This window comes from Pristiophorus japonicus, chromosome 13 (genome assembly GCF_044704955.1).
Source record: "Pristiophorus japonicus isolate sPriJap1 chromosome 13, sPriJap1.hap1, whole genome shotgun sequence".
NCBI classification, from domain to species: Eukaryota; Metazoa; Chordata; class Chondrichthyes; family Pristiophoridae; genus Pristiophorus; species Pristiophorus japonicus.
Window position 1 is genome coordinate 59,532,218 of NC_091989.1, and position 19,041 is coordinate 59,551,258.

The window sequence follows — 19,041 nt, forward strand, 5'->3', positions numbered from 1 at the left end:
GATGACCTTCCCTCCATCATAGGGTCAGAAATGGGGATCATCGCCGATAACTTCCCAGTGTTCAGTGCCATTTGCAACGCCTCAGATAATGAAGCAGCCCATGCCCACATGCAGCAAGACCTGGATGAAATTCGGGCTTGGGCTGATAAGTGGTAAGTAACATTCATGCCACACACATGCCAGGCAATGACTATCTCCATCAAGCGAGAGTCTAACCACCTCCCCTTGACATTCAATGGCATTATCATTGCCGAATCCCCCACCTTCAACAGCCTGGGTGTCACCATTGATTAGAAACTTAACTGGATCAGTCACTGGATCGGCAACAAGAGCAGATCAGAGGTTGGGTATTCTGTGACTCCCCAAAGCCTTTCCACCATCTACAAGGCACAAGTTGAGAGTGTGATGGAATACACTCCACGCTTGGATGAATGCAGCTCCAAAATCGCTTGAGTAACTTTATACCATCCAGGACAAAGCAGCCTGCTTGAATTAGCACTCCATCCACCACCTTAAACCTTAAACATTCACTCCCTCCACCACTGGCATACCATCTACCAGTGTGTACAATCTACAAGATGCATTGCAGCAACTTGCCAAGAATTCTTTGGCAGCACCTCCCAAATCCTCTACCACCTAGAAGGACAAGGGCAGCAATTGCACGGGACCACCATCACCTGCAAGTTACACACCATCCTGACTTGGAAATATATTGTCGCGAGGTCAATATTCTGGAACTCCCTCTAGCAGCACTGTCTGAGTACCTTCACCACACTGATTGCAGTGGTTCAAGGCGGCTCACCATCACCTTCTCGAGGGCAATTTGCGATGGGCATAAATGCAGGCCTTGCCAGCAACATCCACATCCCATGAATGAATGAAAAAAAAATATTATATATATATATATAACTGATACTTAGTACAAATCTCTGGTCTATCCTAAATATTCTCTTGGGTTCAGTGTCACTAGTCTCTGCTATAAATTGGCCCCATGCTCCTTTACAATAAGCAGTTTATCTTTACTGCCGGTACTGTGATTTGGAAGTTGTGCCAATGAAAACCTTATCTGAACTGGATGCTGTCCTCATGTGCCACCATGTGTACATCTCCAAGCTTCTGAAAGGTGAACAATTATCATTAACAGATTATAAATCATCCAGATGATTTTATATATAAAAAAAATACATGAACAATGTAACATTTTAGATTAAATCTTACCTTATTTTTGTAACCCTTGTATTACAAAAAAAAATTACAAAATGTCACTACCTGTTGAGCTCTTATCAGAAAATTCTCATTGGTTGGCCCTTAACTTTGAAAGCCCTACACTCCCTGTGCCTGATTTCCCTGCCAGCTTTAACCAGACTCTTTCTCAGCTGGACAAGAAGTCAGCAGCTTGACTTCTGATCCTCTGTTGGCTCTCCATATCTGGGGATTGGCCAGCTGAGCTGCCAATCAAATTCACTATTGCCACCTTGAGTGTGGATTCCTGACAACTAACCTTAGATGAATTGGGTATTTCCAACATTCTGTGAATGTTTACTGGGAAGTTTTTAACATTTGTATAATCCAGATTGCTTGAAACACATTAGTTCAAGTCTACTCAGCGTGTGGCTATTCTGTGAATATAAATTTAACTGATAATTAACGTAAATTACACCCAAATCCATGTCTGCCAAATCGTCACAAATCCCACTCTCTAGTAGATTTTGAAGGTGTATTCTTCCTTCGATCTGATGCCTGTTGTGCTGACAGGCAGTTGGTTAGTTGTTTGTGTTCCACAGATGCTTGCGGTTCAGCCCCTTGGGGGTTGCAAGTGTTGAGAATCTCGTGATCCACAAAATATTCAATCTTAAGGAGAGCATGTTGAAGTCTCAGACAATTAATGGTACCAAGGGCTTCCTCTGCTCAAATTGATTGAGGAAATATCATTTGAGGATTTCTCTCCAATTATTCGTTATGGGTTTCCCCATTATGTTTGATCATCACAGTAGTTGGGTGTTGAAGAGGCACTGCTTTGCAACTGCAACTTTGGTCAACTCTGATACAGCGGGTGACCTCAGTGTTGGTTTTGACTCTTGTTGTTTTCCCCTTAATTAAAAAAACACAAGGCCTTCAGAATTGGATTGCATGTAGAAAAGGATTGTATAATTTTCAGCACTGCTTGTACGTTCTGTCAGATCTGACAAGCACTCATTTTAAAGTGTTGCCATCCCTTCAATGCATGCTATAGTATAGGCTTTGTCAACTTTGAAATTTTGGTACAGGCTACGACCTGGTTTCCCTCGGCCACATATGGTTTTGGAGGCCTTGGTGAGTTGTTTGGTCTTGATGAGCATGGACAGATTTGTGTTCCATTAGCTTTTTTTAAAAAACATTTTAATCTGCTGTATATCCTCTACAGAATAAAGACCTGTTTCATTGTTCTTGGCCTAGAATCTTCACTACTTTAATGTATGTGGTCTGACAGTGTCAGAGTAAATTGTGGGCTACAGTTGAAAATTAAGTTTATAAAATTTATTCTGCACTGACATGTTTCACCAAAGAAGTGATCTTTGTATATCCCACAAGATTCTCTACTTGCTAGTTTCATTAGCCATGCCACTGAATAACAGTTAGTGTGTAGTCTGGGTGGAAAATGAGGCAGAATAACAAGAAAACAAGAGGGATGCACAATATTTTGCTGATGAATGCATGACGCCCCTCATTGATCAGTGTTTTTAGCCATTGCCCAGTATCCTCCTCGACACTGTTTTAAACTATCCAGCTTCTGTTTCGGGACTTTAATCATTTCTTTGCATCATAGAAACATAGAAAATAGGTGCAGGAGTAGGCCATTCGGCCCCTCGGGCCTGCACCACCATTCAATAAGATCATGGCTGATCATCACCTCGGTACCCCATTCCTGCTTTCTCTCCATACCCCTTGATCCCTTTAGCTGTAAGGGCCATATCCAACTCCCTCTTGGATATATCTAACGAACTGGCATCAACAATTCTCTGCGGTAGAGAATTCTATAAGTTAACAACTGTGAGTGAAGTTTCTCCTCATCTCATCTCAGTCCAAAATGGCTTACCCCTTATCCTTAAACTGTGACCCCTGGTTCTGGACTTCCCCAACATTGGGAACATTCTTCCTGCATCTAACCTGTCTAATCCCATCCGAATTTTATATGCTTCTAAGATCTCCTTTCATTCATCTAAACTCCAGTGAATACAGGCCCAGTCTCTCCATATGTCAGTCCTGCCATCCTGGGAATCAGTCTGATGAACCTTCACTGCACTCCCTCAATAGCATGAACGTCCTTCCTCAGATTAGGAGACCAAAACTGAACACACTATTCCAAATGAGGCCTCACCAAGGCCCTGTACAGCTGCAGTAAGACCTCCCTGCTCCTATACTCAAATCCCCTAGCTATGAAGGCCAACATATCATTTGCCACCTTCACCGCAGCTGCACCTGCATGCCAACCTTCAATGACTGATGTACCATGACGCCTAGGTCTCGTTGCACCTCCTTTTCCTAATCTGCAGCCATTCAGATAATATTCTGTCTTTGCGTTTTTGCCCCCAAAGTGGATAACCTCACATTTATCCACATTATACTGCATCTGCCATGCACTTGCCCACTCTCCTAACCTACAGCCTCTTGGCATCCTCCTAATAGCTCACACTGCCATCCAGCTTAGTGTCATCTGCAAACTTGGAGATATTAAACTCAATTCCTTCATCTAAATCATGAATGTATATCGTAAATAGCTGGGGTCCCAGCACTGAGCCCTGTGGCACCCCACTAGTCACTGTCTGCCATTCTGAAAAGGACCCATTTATCCCGACTCTCTGCTTCCTGTCTGCCAACCAGTTATCTATCCACGTCAGTACATTACCCCCAATACCACACCAATCTCTTGTGTGGAACCTTGTCAAAAGCCTTTTGAACGTCCAAATATGCCACATCCACTGGTTCTCCCTTGTCCACGCTACTAGTTACATCCTCAAAATTCTCAAGATTTGTCATAAATCCATGCTGACTTGGACAGTTCCTGTCACTGCTTTCCAAATGCGCTGCTATTTCATCTTTAATAATTGGTTCCAACATTTTCCCCACTACGGATGTCTGGCTAACCAGTCTATAATTCAGTGTTTTCTCTCTTTCCTTTCCCCCCACTCGCCCTCTTTTTTAAAAAAAAAAAGTGGTGTTACATTAGCTACCCTCCAGTCCATCGGAAATGATCCAGAGTCGATAGACTGTTGGAAAATGATCACCAATGCATCCACTATTTCTAGGGCAGCTTAAGTGATCTGGAATGCAGACTCAGGCCCTGGGGATTTATCGGCCTTCAATTCCATCAATTTCCCGAACACACTTTCCTGGCTAATAAGGATTTCCTTCAGTTACTCCTTGTTAGACCCTCGGTCCCTGAGTATTTCCAGAATGTTATGTCTTCCTTAGTGGGAACAAGGTCCCACACGAGATTGGTGTGCAAAATCAAAGCACTTTGTATTGGGGTAATATACTGAAGTGGATGGAGAACTGGTTGGCAGACAGGAAGCAGAGTTGGGATAAATGGGTCCTTTTCAGAATGGCAGACAATGACTAGTGGAGTGCTGCAGGGCTCAGTGCTGGGACCCCAGCTCTTTACAATATACATCAATGATTTGGATGAAGAAATTGAGTGTAATATCTCCACAGTTTGGTAAGTGGGCAAATGCATGGCAGATGCAGTATAATGTAGATAAATGTGAGGTTATCCACTGGGGGCAAAAATGTGAAGACAGAATATTATCTGAATGGCAGCAGATTAGGAAAAGGAGGTGCAACAAGACCTGGGTATCATGGTACATCAGTCATTGAAGGTTGGCATGCAGGTACAGCAGGTGGTCAAGAAGGCAAATGGTATGTTGGCCTTCAAAGCTAGGGGATTTGAGTATACGAGCAGGGAGGTCTGCAGTTGTACAGGGCCTTGGTGAGGCCTCACCTGGAATATTGTGTTCAGTTTTTTTTTGGGTCTCCTAATCTGAGGAAGGACATCCTTGCTATTGAGTGCAGCAAAGGTTCACCAGACTGATTCCTGGGATGGCAAGACTTGCATCTGAGGAGAGACCGGATCAACTGGGCCTTTATACATTGGCGTTTAGAAGAATGAGAGGGGATCTTCTAGAAACATACAAGATTCTGATGGGACGGGACAGGTTAAATGCGGGTAGAATGTTCCCGATGTTTGGGAAGTAAAGAACTATGGGACACAGTCTTGGGATAAGGGGTAGGCCATTTATGACTGATGAGGAGAAACTTCTTCACTCAGAATTGTTAACCTGTGGAATTCCCTACCGCAGAGTTGTTGATGCAAGTTCGCTGGATATATTCAAGAGGGAGTTAGATATGGCTATTATGGCTAAGAGGATCAAGGGGTATAGAGAGAAAGCAGGAAAGGGGTACTGAGGGAATGATCAGCCATGATCTTATTGAATGGTGGTGCAGGCTCGATTGGCCTACTCCTGCACCTATTTTTCTATGTTTCTATTTGTTCAGTTGGTTTGCCATTTCTTTGTTCCGCATTATAAATTCACCTGATTCTGACTGCAAGGGGGGCCTACATTTGTCGTCTTTAATCTTTTCCTCATCACTCGTCACATATCTATAGAAGCTTTTGCAGTCTGTTTTTATGTTCCCAGCAAGCTTCCCCCTCATACTCTATTTTCCCGCTCCTAATTAAACACTTTGTCCTCCTGCTGAATTCTAAATTTCTCCCAGTCCTCGGGCTTGCTGCTTTTTCCTGGCCAATTTATATGCTGCTTCCTTGGATTTAACACTATCCCTAATTTCCCTTGTTAGCCACGGTTGAGTCACCTTCCCTGTGTTTTTTTTGCTCCAGACAGGGATGTACAATTGTTGAAGTTCATCCATGTGATCTTTAAATGTTTGCCATTGCCTATCTGCTATCAACCCTTTTAAGTATCTTTCGCCAATCTATTCTAGCCAATTCACGTCTCATACCATCGAAGTTACCTTTACTTAAGTTCAGGACCCGAGTCTCAATGAACTGTCACTCTCCATCTTAATAAAGAATTCTGCCATATTATGGTCACTCTTCCCCAAGGGGCCTCGCAAAACAAGATTGCTAATTAGTCCTTTCTCGTTACACATCACCCAGTCTAGGATGGCCATCCCTCGAGGTGCTTCCTTGACATTGGTCGAGAAAACCGTCCCTAATACACTCCAGGAAATCATCCTCCACCTTTCTGCTACCAGTTTGGTTAGCCCAATCTATATGTAGATTAAAGTTGCCCATGATAACTGCTGTACCTTTTATTGCACGCATCCCTAATTTCTTCTTCGATGCTGTCCCCAACCTCACTACTACTGTTTGGTGGTCTGTACCAACTCCCAATAGTGTTTTCTGCCCTTTGGTATTCCGCAGCTCTACCCATACAGATTCCACATCATCCAAGCGAATGTCCTTCCTTACTCTGCGTTACTTTCTTCTTTAACCAGCAATGCCACCCCACCTCCTTTTACTTTCTGTCCATCCTTCCTCATTGTTGAAAAGCCCTGGATGTTGAGTTCCCAGCATTGGTCACCTTGGAGCCATGTTTCTGTGATCCCAATTATATCACATTCGTTAATTGCTGCCTGCGCAGTTAATTTGTCCACCTTATTATGAATACTCCTCGCATTGAGGCACAGAACCTTCAGGCTTGTCTTTTTAACACACTTTGTCCCTTTTTTAGACTTTTGCTATAATGTGGCCCTCCTCATGCTGAATGTTGATTCTACGCTAGCCTCAAACACTGCACCTTTCGCAATCATAGTAATCTCTCCTCCTCTAGTCGTTTCCATAGTCAGTCAAGAGTGCTTCTAGCTACAGCAACATTTGACTTTAATTTCTTTCCTTTGCTGGGAATGCAACTTCTTGGGTTTATAAACTCTTCTTCTGCCATCCACTTGCCATCAGTGTACTCATTTTTCAATCTCCTTTCACCTTTCTGTACTAATCTGGGAGATGGTTAGTTATTCCTGCTAAACTCGAGCTTTGCAGCATGTTACACTTTGTTCCCTTTTCCCAAATTTTATACATTCTGTTTTATATCTCTGAACAACCAGTGTTGAGAGACACATACATTGCTGCAGCCGATATTTTAAGTACTTTGATTATTTGTTGTACTTTTAATGTTTATTCATCCCATCACTGGAGGTTTTTTGGGGAAAAAAACAAAGCTAGTGCTAGACCATATATAGTATGTTTGACAGAGCTGCATCAGGTGATGGAATTTACACCTTTCTTAAGGAGGGTGTTTTGTATTTAATCAAAAGCTAGCAATGATGAGATTAAGTTTACATGGTTTTTTGTTTAAAAGTCATTACGATTTTGCAATAGTTGGCTTGTTCTGGTGGGCTTGGCTCTGAATGGTTTAATAAAATTTGGCAATGTATCAGCATTAAAGGCACGTATGAAATTCACAGTATTTCAACCATTCTTGTCCAGTTTATGTATCTTTTGAAGGGTAAATAGGTGTGCTTTGCCATTCCAAGGAATTGTTTTACAACTTACAAGCTAGAATGAACACTAATTTTCTGCAATAGGGACAAACATTTTCCTTAAATTTGAGTGGTTTCATGAAATTAATGAGTTCAGAAATTAGCTGGTAAGTTTATAGTGCAGTAATTTTGTTGCTTTGAGGCTGATGTGTATGTTGTATCTTTAGTTTGCTTTCTAAAACCAGCTGTGGCATGCCCCTGATAGAATCAGTCTCAATCTATTGGGACTTTTTTCCCCTCAGACATTATAGCAGTCCTAATGAAAAGGCGTTTCCCGAATGAAGTTCCATTCAACCGCATGCTGAAATTGGTTGGAAATAGTACAGGTGGTCCAAAGCTTTTCTTCAGACCCAGTTTTAGCATGAGCAGCCTAATTGTTTTCCAATTTGTTGTATGGTGTAATTGAAATTTCACTAACTGCTGGAAATGTTAATTTGTGAGTAGACCTGCGTAGAACAGATGAGAATAGCATCAGGTTTAAAATCAAATTGCAGGAAAGGTTGAACAGATTTTATTTAAGATCTTGCAACTGTCTTCACTCTTGTAGATTCAGTGGGCCAGATTTGTCCCTCCGTGGCAGACAGAGAGTGCAAGCCGTTCATTAATTGTTCAGACTTTCTATGGGATTTTGCATTCGTACTATAAATTGGAGAGCCAAAAATGGTGCAGCGCCCTCAACAGGGGATCTGTGATCAGGCAAGCAACTGTTTATCTCTCAGGATTCTTCAATCTGATTTGGTTAACAAGCAGCAAGTGTCAGAATATTTCATTCCATTTTAAGTCGGGTATGGAAAGTGAAAGAAAGATGGGATTGAGAGAGAGAAGACTCAAAGTTTATTTGTTTTTATAATCTACAATAATTAAAATCTGAAAGAATGAGACTCCACACGTAAAAGTTAATTTTCAGTGCTAGAGAGGTTGTTTGGCAGTAATTGAGACTTATCACACTGTTAAAAGTTTACTTGCACTGGAATGGACAAGCCCTATCTCGGCAAGATACCATTATAGCACAGTTCTGGAGGAGCAGGGCAACACAGTCAGCAACTTCCTGGTTTTCGCGTTTAACTGTGCATGTGCGATCAACGGAAGTTGCTGTCCTGTTTACACTTGATGATGAGTGCTATTAGCCTCAGATATTTCTGTAGCAAAATCTGGCCCAATTACTATCCATTGAAGTTCTTTTCAATTTATAAAAGTATAGCAGTTTAATTTGACAGTTATGTTTGTCAGTGAACAGGATTGTAAATAATTATTAACCTGCAAACGGCTTCAAAGACTAGATAATTTCACTTTTCACAGTTCTATTGCAGGTTTGTCCAGTTTGAACTTTATGGGCTTGGAGCTTTGTAAAGGGCTGTTCTTGGTTTTGGATAAATCCTAAATCAATACCAAGATCTGCTACTGTCTGCAGTTTGATTGTTGCCTTTGAGGCTACACAGTGTGCAACTATAGTACCAGTGGAAACGCAATGTTTTAAACCCAGGTTTCTAATCTTGGATCAGATTGCTGAAAGGTAACTAAATGCTTTTCCAAATTTGGGGGCGGATAGTTGCATTTTTATTGGAACATGGAAACTATTGTCTTTTGTTCCTGCCACAAACTCCATTTCCTAGCTACCAACTCCATCCCTCTACCTGGCAACTGAGGCTGAACCAGACCATTCGCATCTTTGGTGTTGTATTTGACGCTGATATGAGAGACTGCCTACTTCAACCTCTAACGTCACATGACCACCCCCCCCCCCCCCCCAAACCAAGCCTGAGCTCGTCTACAAGCAGAAGCCCTTATCCATGCCTTTACTACTAGACCGACTATTCAACACTCTCCTGTCCAGCCTCCCATCTTCCACACTCCATTTAAAAACTCTGCTGCTCATATCCTAACTCGCACCAAGTCCTGTTCACCCATCACCCCTCTGCTCGCTAACCTACATTGGTTCCCATCTGACAACACCTCAAATTTAAAATTGTTTTCAAATCCCTCCATGGCATCGCCCATCCCTATCTCTGTAACCTTCTCCAGCCCTACAATCCTCCGATCCCTGCAATCCTCCAGTTTTGGTCTCTTGCACATAATTGCTCCACAATTGGCGGCTGTGTTTTCAGCTGCCTGGGCCCTAAACTCTGGAATCACCTCCCTCAACATCTCTGCTCCTTTAAGACTTATCTCTTTGATCAACCTTTTGGTCATTTGCCCTAAAATCTTGTGCAGCTCGGAGTCAGATTTTGTTAACGCTCATGAAGCGCCTTGGGATATATTAACTACATTAAAGGCACTATATAAATGCTCGCCGGCGTGTATAAATATATTGCTTTTATTGTCTTTTTTTACCATAATAACTTTATCGATTGAGACAGGATTGTGATTAATTTTTGATTGTGAAAGTTACAAGGTAATTGAATTACTGTTTCTCATTTATGTGGCTGTATAAGCTTTCCCTATTGTATTCAACTTGGATTAATAGTGGTGTTTTAAACAGCAGATTATTATTGGAGTAATTGCAGACATGAATCATGCAAAGACCAGTAGGGATTCAATGCCAAGTTCTTTGAGGTGCCACTAAAAATAGTACCAATTGAATCACTCGATTGCCTTTTTTGGTACTGTAGTTACCTAGTATGCATAGTACTGTACTGCTGTAGAGTATTGCAAAGGTTTCCTTGTAGTAATCCAGTATTCTCAAACTTGCCTCATATCAAGGAAATCCTCAAAATACCCTTTCCAGTTACTACTTCCTAATCAACTTTTTGTATTTTTTTTCAGGTATCCCAGATGATGAAATAGTTAATCTCACCGTGCCTACTGGGGTGCCAGTTCTCTTGGAACTGGACGAGAGCCTTCATCCAGTTAAACATCATGAATTTCTGGGCGATCAGCAGGTCATTCAGGCAGCTATCAAAAAGGTGGAGGAGCAGGGCAAAGCAAAAGCTCCAGGGCAGAGTGCACCTGCTGCTGCCAATTAACTGTTTGTTTGGCTTTGGAGGAGAGAGGTGCAATTAGAAACTGTTTGAAAAATATTTGGAGAGGAGATTTATTTTGTTTGGAACCCTCTAGGTTTGCTGCAGTTGATGAGAATATTCTAGGTTTGGCACTGGTGAAGTATGTTGGACTTTATTTGTGGCTTTGCACTCATGTCTTAAGGCTAATTTATTTAAAAAGTTAAAAATGCATGTCGTCTTACACGGGAAGATAGTTTCAGTATTGTGTATAAAAAACATTCTTGTAAAATAGTTATTATTACAATGCTAAATTAAAGGAGTGTCAATTTATAGTCAGTAATTTAAGTTGTATTATACCTCCTTGGAAAGGTCCTGCTGTGTTGGTTGGGGATTGTAGGAGGGATCGTTCTTTGGACTAGGATTTAAAGGTTTTTTGTGGTCGCCATGCTGAGGGATGTTGGTGCTGGGAAGTGGAACAATGTTGGCATCGGGTGTTGTCAGGTTTGGTGTAGCACAGCTCGATTCAGAGTAAGATTCCTCTACTCTGACCCAACAGTGTGTCTCAACCCCAAACTCAAGAGCACCCATTAGTGTGGATTTTTTTTAGCATTTCTTATTGAATGAGATTGCCAGTGCCAAACCAAGGTCAACTTTGTGCTGTGGACCCATGTCCCTCTAAGTACTGGATTGGCACAGTCCAAACTCACTTTACATAGAACCCTTAAAGCCAGAAGACAGAAGGAACTTGTTTTTTTAAATTCCATCATTCTGTGCTGGATTTGAGCCCTTGTACCGGAGGTGAATGAACAGTGCTCTCACCCATCGTGCCATCCCCTTCCCAACAATGCTTACTGCATAATTTATTGATTGTCAACCATAATTTAAAACTGTGTATTAAAATGGTTGCTTTCCTAGAAAAGGAATGGGGTAAAAATTAATGTTATCCTAATCAGCTCCAAACAGACTTTAATAAAGAAACAAAACCGAGGGAAGTGATGAAATAATAAGTAATCAAAGATTTACTCTTCCTTTTAGAAATCTGGAAAGTGACTGAACATTTTGAGACTTCCTTGAAAAAATGGCTCACAAATAAGACATTGCAGTACAGATGTAGACCTTTTTTATACTGCTTCATGGCTCCATTTTTTATTGGAGAAACAAGAATCCTTGCCCCTTGAGATGTTAACCATGCATTAATGGCTATTTGAAGTATCTAACATTGACGTAAACTAGCTAACAGCATCAATGGAAATTCATTGGAAAACCAAGAGCAGAATACAATGGGGAATACTTGATGCTAGAGAAATCTGGGGGAAAACCCTTAAGTATAGGAGAATGCTACTGTACTATGGTCAGCAAACTAATAGCATCATGGCATTTTTACTTTTCGAAGCTTACAATACCAATTTGTGTTACAAAACTAGGCACTTTGAGTTTTGTTACTTTCAAATGGTTAGAAATAGAAAAATAGCATGTTCCATTATTGTATTTGTCAAGTATGAAGATTTAAAATAGTGATAGAGTATTCATACTTCCTGTGTTTTCTTAGCACTTAAATGAAAGAGGCTTGTCTCCACCCCTGGTTCAGTTGAGCTTATCCTATGTGGGGCTGAGCTATACAGACCAGGATAGCCCTGGATTTGCTGCCTGATTTGTTCTGATGGCCCATCTTGGTAGGTAGTTTTTGGGGGTGCTACAATGGGCCTCTGCATCCCTTGATTAGGGAGGGGCCATTTTAGCTGAGGTTCCCTCTCCTGATTGCCATCCAGCAACTCATGTTGAAATTGTCAACTTTACATACACACAGCGAGACTCTCTGCCTAATTTGAGGCAGATGCAAGATCAATGGACACATGGATGAAGTACTGGACAATCAATCATGTCCATTTAACTGTACCCCCAGCGAGAAGTTGATGCTTCTGGGGCGGAGGGGCAAGTACAGAGTTAAATCCATGAATAATGAAGAGCAAGCCAATGGGAAGCTTATGAAGGTATTGTAGTGGATAAACAATGTATCCTGCTGTTTTTTGTTGTATGGTGTACTTCTAATAAGGATGGAAATCTGTTGAATGATGTCCTGGGTCTTTGGGTTTTATGTTGTCCTCCTTCATTGCTGTTTCACTACATTATCCTCCATGAACTGTCCACGTCCTGTCTGTTGAATAAAAAAAAATTAAAAAATTGAACCGTTGACTGTTATGTTTTGAGTGATAGGTGAATCAAGGGTTATGGGGAGCGAGCAGGGAAGAGATCATCAGCCATGATATTAAATGGTGGAGCAGGCTAGAGGGGCCATGTGACCTACTCCTGCTCCTATTTCTTATGTTTTCTCTCTCATCTCCTTTTAGCTTCACAACCCTCTGATGTCTGCGCTCCTCAAATTCTGCCCTTTTGATCACCTCTGATTATAATTGCCTTCAGCTGCCTCGGCCCCAAGCTCTGGAACTCCCTCCCTAAACCCCTCTGCCTCTACCTCTCTCTTCTAAGACGCTCCTTAAAATCTATCTCTTTAACCAAGCTTTTGGCCATCTGCCATAATTTTTTCTTGTGACTCATTATAGAAAATAGGAGCAAGAGTATGCCATTTGGCCCTTCGAGTCTGCACCGCCATTCAGTATGATCATGGCTCATCCTTATCTCAACACCATATTCCTGCTTTTTCCCCCATACCCCTTGATGCCTTTTGTTTCTAGAAATCTATCTATCTCCCTCAAATATATTCAGTGACTTGGCCTCCCCAGCCTTCTGTGGTAGAGAATTCCACAGGTTCACCACCCTCTGAAAATATTTCTCCTCATCTCAGTCCTAAATTTTCTAACCCGTATCATGAGACTGTGACCCCATGTTCTAGACTTCCCAGCCAGGGAAAACATCCCCGCATCCAGTCTCCAACCCAGTCAGAATTTTATAGGTTTCAGTGAGATCCCCTCTTGTTCTTCTAAACTTGTGAATATTTGTGTTGTCTTAAAACACTCCTGTGAAGTGCATTGGGATGTTTTACTACATTAAAGGCGCTGTATAAATACAAGTTGTTAGCCTGGCACATATGTGACTGCCTTCTGAAGTTGTCTAGCAAGTCATGCTGTTGCATCAAACGGCTACAAAAAATGAGAAAAAAAATGAGAATAAAACTGGCACATACACCATGGACTGCAGTGGTTCAAGGTAGCCCACCACAACCATCTCTTGTTAATAAATATCAGTCTTGCCAGCGATGTCCACATTTAGAGAATGAATAAAAACATGTCATTTTAACAATTCAAGTATAAAGAACAGTGTTACTGGTCTGTGTAAGGCAGTTGTTGAGTCTTCCAATTTGGTTGATACGTAGAAGTTTAAAGTTTTATCCGAACCATTCAGTTAACTTCTAGTCTCTACTGCTATTATCTTCAGTATATTCTGTAGATACAATGAGTAAATCTTCAATTTGTAAATGCTAGTTTAAATGTATTACTTTTATAAGTACTGTATATGAAAATACTGATGGTTAACCTCCTTTCTGGTGTCTGGGGGATATTGTAGCATCAAAATTGTTATTGCAGTATAATGAAATGTTGTATTTTATGTCTCTGTTTGTCTCAATACTATGTTCACTGACTCCTTTGTGTAGTCCATTTATATATTTAATGTTTGCACATAGAAAGTAAATTTAGAAAATTGCTTGGGTGGTAAACTTAACTGCTGCAGATTAACTGCTAAATTCAACCATCCTTTACTTTTGAGTCAGATGCCTAGTGGATTAGGCTACAGCAGTGTTTTTAAACTACTGTAAAGAATTGTAGTTCTGATAAAAGATTGATTTCATTTCTCCAAATAACGTGTTGCTTCTGTTTCCTGATTGGAGCATGCTCCAAAGTGATTCCAGGTCCGGTTACGCACATGGTGCACCCCAGGATCCATGGATCACTGCCCTGCGCTCAACTCTGCAGCGTCTGACAGCAACTTTTCGTTTGTGCACTTACCTGTTGCGAGGCCCCATTCAGTTTGGATGCAGGTGGCCTAATCCTGAATTACATTGCCAACTGCAAAATCCAGGCCCATATTCTTATTTCTGATGATTTTTACATTGAATGACAAGTGTCTGTCCAATATGCACACTCTCTTTGAATCAGGCAAAGGGCTATAATCTAGCAGATTGTACTGTATTTCCATTTGTCTACATTTCAAAGAAATTCACAATGTAAAGCATGGAGATGGTTGAGTGATGTAAGCTGTATAGCTGCAAATCTTTTCATTGCCATGATACTTTTCATAAAATAATTATGTAAAGGAATATTGTTTACAGATTATTGTACTAAGTAGCGGTCGTCTTCCTGCCATTCCAATTGGTAAGACCTTATGCAAGTGTTTAAATCGCAAGAATTTTTCCTATTAAAAAATTTTCCAATAGCATTGTCTTTGCTTCCCAAGTGAAGTGAAGAAGCAGCCAAATTATTCCTTTTCTATAGTCTGATCCTTGAGTTGGGAAAGCTGTAATGCCCACATGGGTCCTGCTGTAATGGTAATACCTGTTCTTTCTTACTATAGAAGAGACAGTGTAACTTCTCTCTCCTGTTGCAAATACATGAATATCAATTTTCTGACTAAGCACAGGAGATCTGGTTGTTTATTAGTTATGAATATTATTGGTTTAACATTTTAAGTGAGTTCTGGTATGATTTTTTTTAAGAGCTGTTTACTGTGACTACAGCATTGTAATTTGGTAAATATTGCCACTCATTTTTACCATTAACATTTTGTATGTTGCTTTTATTGAATGATTTTCATGATTACATGTGCAAATAAAAAGCATGCTAGAAATGCTCAGCAGGTCAGGCAACATCTATGGAGAGAAAAAGAGAGTTAATGTTTTAGGTTGATCACCTCTTGTCAGAACAGTTATTTGTTTTTTTACTATTTGGATTTGAGAATTCTGGAAAGTATTCTGACCAACAAAACTAACCTAACCTATCAAATCTTATACACTTATGTCATTAATGTTTTAACAAGGTCTCACACAAGATTAGTGTGCAAAATTAAAGCACATGGTATTGGGGTTAATGTATTGATGTGGATAGAGAACTGGTTGGCAGACAGGAAGCAGAGAGTAGGAATAAACTGGTCCTTTTCAGAATGGCAGACAGTGACGCCTGGGGTACTGCAAGGTTCAGTGCTGGACCCCAGCTATTTACAATATACAATAATTTAGATGAAGGAATTGAATGTAATATCGCCAAGTTTGCAGATGACACTAAGCTGGGTGGCAGTGTGAGCTGAGAAGGATGCTAAGAGGCTGCAGGGTGACTTGGACAGGTGAGGTGAGTGGAAAATGCATGGCAGATGCAGTATAATGTGGATAAATGTGAGGTTATCCACTTTGGAGGCAAAAACAGGAAGGCAGAATATTATCTGAATGGTGACGAATTAGGAAAAGGGGAGGTGCAATGGTACATCAGTGATTGAAAGTTGGCATGCAGGTACAGCAGGTAGTGAAGAAGACAAATGGCATGTTGGCTTTCATAGCGAGAAGATTGAGTATAGGAGCAGGGAGGTCTTATTGCAGTTGAACAGGGCCTTGGTGAGGCCACACCTTAAATATTGTGTACAGTTTCTGAGGAAGTACATTCTTGCTATTGAGGGAGTGCAGCGAAGGTTCACCAGACTGATTCCCAGGATGGCAAGACTGTCATGAAGAAAGACTGGATTGACTAGGCTTCTATTCACTGGAATTTAGAAGAATGAGAGGGGATCTCGAACATAAAATTCTGATGGGATTGGACAGTGTTATATGTAAACTTGTATATACCCTGTACAGCCACCAGAGGGCTCATCCCCTGGAGTACCAAGGGACCCCATAATCGCTTGGGAGCACAGGTACTAAAGGAGGCTTCACAGGTTCGAAAGGCACTCTGGAGACCTGCAATAAAGGAATAAGGTCACATTTTACTTTGAGCTCACAATATCCAGTCAGACTCTTCATACACAACAACTGGCAATGAGATAGAGATAACGAACAAACAATGCAGAGAACAGTGGGCATCCTGGAGAAATTCTCGGAGGGAGATGATTGGGAAACTTTCGTGGAGCGACTCAACCAATACTTTGTGGCCAATGAGCTGGAAGGAGAAGCGAACGCTGCCAAACGAAGGGTGATTCTCCTCAGTCTGCGGGCCACCAACGTATGGCCTCATGAAAAATCTGCTTGGTCAAGCGAAACCCACAGATCGTACGATGATTTGTGCACCTGAACCTGAAGGAAAGCGTTCTGATGGCGGTACTGGTTCTGCACCTACAAAAGGTCTGAAGGCTAGGAAGGGGCGAGTTATGGCGCCGAGCTAAGACGCCTTGCAGGACATTGCGAATTTGGAGAATATGCTCAGACTTTTTCGTGCTTGGCATTGGCCATGAAATGATACTTCGCAAACTTTTGACTGTAGAGACCCCAACCTTAAGCAAGGCCATAGCGATAGCCTAGGCGTTCACTGCCACCAGTGACAATACTAAGCAAATCTCTCAGCGCGTGAGTGCTGCTACTAGTACTGTGAACGTGATGTTTTCAAATCGCAACATACAGGGCAGACCCAGTCTGCAGCTCCACATCCGCAGATGTTTGAGTCCACCATCAAGGGTGATGAATGCAAGGCCATTAACACCTTGTTGGCGCTGCAGGGGTGATCATAGTTTCCATTCATGCTGCTTCAAAGGGTACTTTTGCAAGGTCTGTGGAACAATGGGACAGCTCCAACATATGTGCAGGCGAGCTGTTAATCCTGCAAACCATCATGTCGTAGAGGAGGACAGATCCACGGCGGATCACAACGCACCAGAGCCTCCGACTGAGGAGGCAGAGGTATATGGGGTGCATACATTTACCACTAAGTGTCCCCTGATAACGCTGAAGGTTGAACTAAATGGACTCCCGGTGTCAATGGAATTGGACACAGGCACCAGCCAGTCTATTGAGCAAAAAGACTTTTGAAAAATTGTGGTGCAGCAAGGCCTCAAGGCCAGTCTTGATTCCAATTCGTACAAAACTGAGAACTTAAAGATTCCCGTAATCGACAGTGCTACTGTAAAGGTCTCCTGCGATGGAGTGATGCACAAGCTTACCACTCTGGATGGTACCGGGCGATGGGTCCCACGCTGCTCGCCAGGAACTGGCTGGGAAAGATACGCTGGAACTGGGATGACGACCGAGCACTCATCCGCTGACGACACTTCATGTGCCCAGGTCTTAAACAAGTTCCCTTCGTTGTTCGAACCAGGCATTGGGAAGTTCCAAGGAGTAAAAGTGCAGATCCACTGAATTCCGGGGGCGCGACCCATCCATTACAAGACGAGAGCAGTACCGTACATGATAGAGGGTAGAGATTGAGCTAGACAGGCTGCAATGAGAGGGCATCATTTCACCGATCAAATTCAACAAGTGGGCCAGTCCAATCATTCCTGTCCTCAAGGGAGATGGCACCGTCAGAATCTGTGGTGATTACAAAGTAACTATCGTTTCTCCCTGCAGGACCAATACCATTACCAAAGGCCGACGACCTTTTTGCTACGCTGGCGGGAGGAAAGACATTCATGAAGCTGGACTTGACCTCTGCGTACATGACGATGGAGCTGGAGAAATCACCGAAGGCCCTCGCCTGCATCAACATAAGAATTAGGAACAGGAGTAGGCCATCTAGCCCCTCGAGCCTGCTCTGCCATTCAACAAGATCATGGCTGATCTGGCCGTGGACTCCGCTCTGCTTGCCCGCCCGCTCCCTGTAACCCTTAATTCCCTTATTGGTTAAAAATCTATCTATCTGTGACTTGAATACATTCAATGAGCTAGCTTCAACTGCTTCCTTGGGCAGAGAATTCCACAGATTCACAACCCTCGGAGAAGAAATACCTTCTCAACTCGTTTTTAAATTGGCTCCCCTGTATTTTGAGGCTGTGCCCCCTAGTGCCGACCAGTGGAAACAACCTCTCCACCTCTATCTTGTCTCTTCCTTTCATAATTTTAAATGTTTCTATAAGATCACCCCTCATCCTTCTGAACTCCAATGAGTAAAGACCCAGCCTATTCAATCTATCATCATAAGGTAACCCCCTTATCTCCAGAATCAGCCTAGTGAATCGTCTCTCTACCCCCTCCAAAGCCAGTATATCCTTCCTTAAGTAAGGTGACCAAAACTGCATGCAGTACTCCAGGTGCGGCCTTACCAATACCCTATACAGTTGCAGCAGGACCTCCCTGCTTTTGTACTCCATCCCTCTCGCAATGAAGGCCAACATTCCATTCGCCTTTCTGATTACCTGCAAACTAACTTTTTGGGATTCATGCACAAGGACCCCCAGGTCCCTCTGCACCTCAGCATGTTGTAATTTCTCCCCATTCAAATAATATTCCCTTTTTACTGTTTTTTTTTTCCCAAGGTGGATGACCTCACATTTTCCGACATTGTATTCCATCTGCCAAACCTTAGCCCATTCGCTTAACCTATCTAAATCTCTTTGCAGCCTCTCTGTGTCCTCTACACAACCTGCTTTCCCACTAATCTTTGTGCCATCTGCAAATTTTGTTACACTACACTCTGAC

General features: G+C 42.1%; 1 protein-coding gene across 3 annotated transcripts in view; it reads left to right on the plus strand.

Moving 5' to 3' along the window:
• The window catches only part of bpgm (2,3-bisphosphoglycerate mutase), an 84,068-nt gene extending 70,918 nt beyond the window's left edge, over positions 1 to 13,150 (plus strand). For all 3 annotated transcript variants that reach the window (XM_070897542.1, XM_070897541.1, XM_070897543.1), the window contains exon 3: positions 10,303 to 13,150. In XM_070897542.1, the coding sequence (XP_070753643.1) occupies positions 10,303 to 10,502 (200 nt within the window). In that variant the 3' untranslated portion in view covers positions 10,503 to 13,150. The remainder of the gene's footprint in view (positions 1 to 10,302) is intronic.
• Positions 13,151 to 19,041: the final 5,891 nt, after the last annotated feature.